General features: G+C 39.5%; 1 protein-coding gene across 1 annotated transcript in view; it reads right to left on the bottom strand.

Moving 5' to 3' along the window:
- Positions 1 to 6,203, bottom strand: part of LOC311224138 (sucrase-isomaltase, intestinal-like) — a gene marked incomplete at both ends in the record, with an annotated part of 46,817 nt that extends 40,614 nt beyond the window's left edge. The window contains one exon of the mRNA XM_084308995.1: positions 6,189 to 6,203. Coding sequence (XP_084165121.1) covers positions 6,189 to 6,203 — 15 coding nt within the window. The remainder of the gene's footprint in view (positions 1 to 6,188) is intronic.
- Positions 6,204 to 6,379: the final 176 nt, after the last annotated feature.

Here is a 6,379-nt window from a genome sequence, read left to right on the forward strand (position 1 = left end):
ATGGAAAGACATAGAAACAAAAAATGAGGGACTCAAAGTGCAGGCACTAATAGGAGACAGGGAGCTATACAGAAGAAAGGAACAACTAATAGACCCAATTACCAAATTCACTATAAATATATGGAACAAGATAGTAAAGAAATACAAGCTAGAAAAAGAAACCAAGATACTGAGATGGATAACGCACGACAACAAATTTAAACCAGGGAAAGAAGATCATGGGTTCAAACGATGGGAGAGGGGGGGCATAACAGCAATATGTACAATAACAGAAGGAGGGGAGATCCAGACTCTACAAAAATTGAAAGAAAGATTCGGACTAGAGAATAGCGACCACTTTAGATATTTACAGATTAGGGACTACTACAACAAGGAAATAAAACTAGACAAAGACAAAGATCAGAATGGGATAATTAAGATAATGGTAAAAGCATACGAAGGAAGGAAGGGGGGGGGATATCAGCACTATATCGGGCAATAATGGACAGCAAGGACATCACAACCAAATATATAAAGGAAAAGTGGGAGAAGGAATTAGAAACTGAGATAACAGAAGAAGAATGGTATAACATATGTAAGATACAACACACAACCACAGGGTCAAGGATATGGAGGGAGTTTGGGTGGAAAAACATAATTCGATTTTTTATAACACCAGAAATACAGGGCAACTATACACCAACACAGAAACCATGCTGGAGAAAATGTGGACAGGAAATAGCAAACCACACACACATATTCTGGGGATGTCAGATAATAAAGAACTATTGGGAAGAGATAGGAGGGATAATAAATGAAATAGTAGGATATGAAATACCCCAGACAGGACAAGTATTGTATTTAGGGAACTTAACACAGGAAGGAATGCAGGGGAAAGATATATACTTGATTAAGATATTACTAGTAGCAGCCAAGAAAGCACTGACGAAAATGTGGTATAGAGTAGAAGCACCGACGAGGGAACAATGGACAGAGATAGTGGGTGGGATACAGGAAATGGAGAGAATCACATATAGGCTGAGGCTACAAGACGAGAAGTTTGAATCAAAATGGGAGAAGTGGGAAGAGTATAGGAAAAAAAGAAACGACATCACAGGAGAGTGAAAAGGAGACAAGAAGAAAAAACGAAACGAAAATAAACTATGAAGGTACCAAAGAACCCATGTCACTTTTTTTGTATTTTTTTTTGTATTTATTTATTGTTTCTCTCTTTTCTTTGTTTTTGTTTAGCTGTGTTTTTTCCTTTTCCCCTTTAGTGAATTTATTTTAGGTCAACTTGTCATTCGATTTCGATATAAATTTTTCTAATATCAGCTATATATTTTAGTTCTTATCTATCGAATTCTATTGTACTGTCGTTTATAATTTTGACCGCCAATTGTATTATTGTATGTGGATGTTTTGTTTGTAAAGCAAAAAACTGGAAATAAAAATGTAAGTATAAAAAAAACAATTGTTACGGGGATGCAGACCAGAGAAAGACTTTCATCTTGTTTACATCAGGGTCATAAAATTATAGTACAGTGGAGAAGTAAAAAGATACATTTGAATACAAATAGGCAGTATAAACAATATAACAATATAATTAACTCTGAGCATGCACAGATGGGCAAGTAGGCAGTGTAAATAGGTCAATTTATTTATTTTTGATTTTATGGATATAAATCTAGAGCAAATGGAAAAGCTTCTCTTGTCCATACAGTGTGATAAGCCTTGTGGCCATGATAACTTAGATGGTAAACTGGTCCAGCTGGCAGCCAGAATTGTAGCAAAGCCACTGTGTCATATTTTTTATCTATGTCTAAGTGAGGGTGTTTTTCCTCAAATGTGGAAGATAGCTAAGGTCACTCCACTTCCAAAATATGCTAAACAGCCTTTTAACACTTTGGGTGCCGGGACCCGTCTTTAGACGTCTTTGCTGGCCATGCTAAAGTTGCCGGGGGACGCTGTACGTCGTCTTTATATCAATATTTCAAAAATCTGCGATCGGATTCATAATGTCCCTCCGCTGGCCTGAGATTCACCAGCAGGACCCACTGAGCTCTCTGGCGGTTCAGGAGCGCCATCTGGTGGCCGATCGCGCAACCGCTTAACAGGAAGCGCAGTAGAGGTTGTGCTAGATGTCCGTATTGCTTCCGGCCACTCGGGATAGGTTCCGGCACTCTAGCTCGTCACACTACATAGCGATCGATTGCCAATAACTCGATAAACAACATGATTTGGACGTATATACCATTATACAAGCTGGAGATGGACCGGGTAATAATATATCCCATAATGATAAAATTTCTACTCGACGATGATCGCCCAACGGCGCGCGGAGACTGGGGTGAGTTTCAGCGTGTAACGTTACCGTCTTCGATAATAACTGATATTATCAACATTTGACCCACATTAGATGATTGGTATAACGCTGCCCACGGAATTATAAACGCCCCCTCGCCCATCCGGTCAACATCAGATGACGTGTAGTAACTTCTAGAAGTACGTCTAGTTGGAATTTTTTATATCGCGCTGATTGCCATCAAACTGTATTTCATCATCAATATAATGCATTTGGGGCTATATATCACGTTCTGGAGAAAGCTGCAGAAAGAGATGAAAACATACTTATACATTAGACCATACTTTACTATGAATATGTGAATGAAAAAGTTTAACGTTGCTACACAATGAACAATACATATAGGACTTTGAATGGGCCCTAATAATGGCAATGTAGCAATAGAATTTAAAAAGTTATAGCCCTGCAAAGAAGGGGACTTTCTCCATAGACAAATAGCGCTGGCAATCTATGGTATATCATTAATTTAACCTTAGGCAACCAAAGTGTTAATGGAGCAAATAGTCTACCAGTTTTAAGCAAAATCATGGAAGGTGTTGTTTTTAAACAGATTCAGCATTACCTCTCAGAAAACAGTATCAATTCTCAATTCCAACATGCATATAAGGAGGGTTATTCTACATGTACAGCTTTAACACAATTAACAGATGACTGGCTACAACAAATTGACAGGAAGTGAATGGTGGGTACTGTACTACTAGATTTCAGTGCAGCTTTTGACCTCATAGATCACAAGTTGCTGCTCATCAAACTAACTGCATATGGATTCAGAACTGCAGCTGTTAACTGGATAAAAAGCTATATATGTAATAGACAGCAATGTGTTGTGTTTATTGGTACCCTGTCCAACTTTAAATCCCTACAGTGTGGAATTCCACACGGAAGCTGCCTGCGGCCCCTCTTCTACGCCATTTTTAGAAAAGATTTGCCATGGGTATTAGAAAATACATGTATGACTATGTACACCGATGATACTACAATGTATGCATCATCAGACAAGACAGAAGAGCTTAATGAAGTCCTTCAGAGATAATTTAACTTAGTGTCCACTTGGGTGTCTGAAAACAGGCTGAAGTTAAACATCTCAAAAACCAAGAGCCTAATATTGGGATCCAAGAAAAGATGTGAAGCTAAGTATATATTTAGACGGAACAGTTATTGAGGAAGTTAGAGAGGCAAAGCTATTGGGTGTCACACTTGATGGAACACTCTCATGGTCAACTCACACCAACAATGTGGTTGCCAAAATGAGCAGAGGTATTTCAATTATCAGAAGGTGTAGGTATTTTCTAACCGATCTGATATTGAAGCAAGTGATACAGTCATTAGTTCTTACTCACCTTGATTACTGTCCAGCTGTCTGGTCTAATGCCTCAAGACAAGAGCTCAATAAGACCCAGCTCACTCAGAACAGAGCGGCCCGTCTGGCCCTGAACTGCTCAATAAGATAAGATAAGATAAGATATTCCTTTATTGATCCCCTTGGGGAAATTCAGGCATCATAGCAGCATGGGGGGGAGGGGGGGAGGGGTACAGGTAGTAAAACAACACAGTATACAGGTAGTAAAAGACAACACAGGCAGTGTAAACAATTTGATCAATATGGTCAATATAATTTACTATCTGACTAGCTGAGGAATATTCACATTATTCACAGTGTCACATGAGGTGCAGTATGCAAGAGGTAGTGTTATAATAATTTACTATCTACTGAGTATACATTAATCAAAGTACCAGGGTAGTCTACTTTGTCCCCCTTGGGTTCCTATAAGTCCCAGGTCAATGTCTGGTAGCAGTCGCTGTCGCTGCCCCCTGTTGTGGGGCCTGGAGGCTGCTAGTCGCTGCCCACTGTTGTGGAGCCTGATGGCCGCTGGTATGAAGGACTGTCCGAGGCGGTTAGTTGAGTGTCGGGGGGGGATGAGTCTGTGGCTGAACGAGCTTCTCATCTTGACTAGCTCGTCGTAGAGGGGAGAAACAGTGTGGAGGGGATGCATACTAATAGGCCGGGAGCCAGGTCCACCCCTCAGGATGTTTTTTGCTACCTTTTTTTCATTATTATTTCCAGTTATCCCATAACTTGGGCCATCACAAGTTGATAATGACCACCCCCAAATCAGCCCCGTTTGGCCTCAGGGGCCAAAAAACCCTCTTCTTGGGAAAAGCTTCTGGCGAAATTATGTAATTGCAAATATGAGTGTACAATCTGTTGTGGTTGAAGGTGGAAGACAGACTGGATTGCAGCCTGATCTTGTTCATGAGGAATAATATATATATCTCAAGAGAACCTATCTGTTTGTATTCACAGCTAACATGTACACATGATCGACACAAGTATGGTACTAGGCATGCGTGTAGGGAAACGTTCACACTGCTACTACCAAAAACCAATGCAGCAAAGAAAATTGTGTTATATAGAGCCATGTCATATTGGAATAAACTGCCAGTACATCTTACTCAGATAACCAGTAAGATACGTTTTAAAAATAATTTGAAAAGAGCATTGAAAGAAAAATAAATTAGTTTACATTAAAGAAAAACACAGATACTGTAGTTTACACTGTAAAGATATGACTGTGAGAGTTTAATCCCTTTTATTGTATTTTCTGTGATCTGATACTCTGTTTGTGTACTGTAATGCTATTTGGAATACTTTCTATATGTAAGAATATTGGAATATATTTTTTAATGTATGCTACTATAATGTTATGTATGTACTTCTTTTGTTGTGTGTGGACCCCAGGAAGACTAGTTGTTGCTGCGGTGATGACTAATTACGGTGATCCGTAATAAAGATAAGATAAGGTGCAAGATGAGGGTATGTATGCCCTCTCAGTTATATTTGCCCTACAATAAATATAGTTACAATATATATATATAATCAAGTCAAAATTATGTCATTCCACGAAAGACAGATGTGTGGGTAGCAGAGTTGGAGGAGTCTGCTAAAGGCCCCATGAAATCAAAATATGTTTATTCTTTTATCACATATCTCTATAGAATTTGTAATTTCCTGGAAAACAATAAAAAAATAATTATGAGTCATCCTGCACACAGGGGCGTATCTACTAATTTTGCATTCAATGAAATGCTTTCTAGAATGATAATTTACAGCACATTGTAACTAAGCTAGCACTCATTTTGCATCCAATGAAATGCTTTCTAGAATCTAGAATGACATTTACAGCACATTGTAACTAAGCTAGCACTCAGCCTCTTTAACTAAATTGAACAAATGTTCAACATTAGCTTGCTAGATAACGTTACTAATGTTGCTTAACGTTGCTAACGTATGTTGCTAACATTAGCTTACTACCTAATGGGTCGACCGTAATGCACATTCAGCACTATTGGTTACTGTAAACACCAATCAATATCCACGACAAGTCCCTCCCTTGCTTCCTGTTTTTACAGGAAACATATACATGTGTGGAATCCAAATAGCATTCTGCTAGCTGTTTCATGGGGACTTTAAACTCACTCCTCAGAAATATGACCATTGGACCAAATCAAGTATGCAATTTTGATGTGGCTTCATCAGTGGCACAGCTGCTTTCATGCTGGCAGAGCACAGGACCCGCGCTTTGAAGCCAAGTAAAGGTTCCGGCCAAGTATAGGAAGCTACAGTCTGTGCAGGCATGAATGACAGGCGTAACACATGATGATCAAGCATGCATCCAGCTTTCAGGCCTCAAAGGACAGCTAAGAGACCTGTTAGCCAGTTCTGCATGCTGCACTAAACCACATGATGGTGCAGTATCTACCCCAGTTTGCAGTACATCTTAATCGACTGCAACAGTAATAATAGCCCTAAGTGACAAGATCACAGAAAGAGGACAGACTGTACCGTGCCGTAATGCATATGGGCCAATCTGAAGGTATTAAGTCCCTTTCTAGAACAAACTGTAATGGGGACAATAGTCAGTCTACCACACACACACACACACACACACACACACACACACACACACACACACACACACACACACACACACACACACACACACATATATACAGACACAGACACACACACACACA

Source organism: Notolepis coatsorum, assembly GCF_963971535.1.
Source record: "Notolepis coatsorum genome assembly, chromosome: 1".
Taxonomy (NCBI): domain Eukaryota; kingdom Metazoa; phylum Chordata; class Actinopteri; order Aulopiformes; family Paralepididae; genus Notolepis; species Notolepis coatsorum.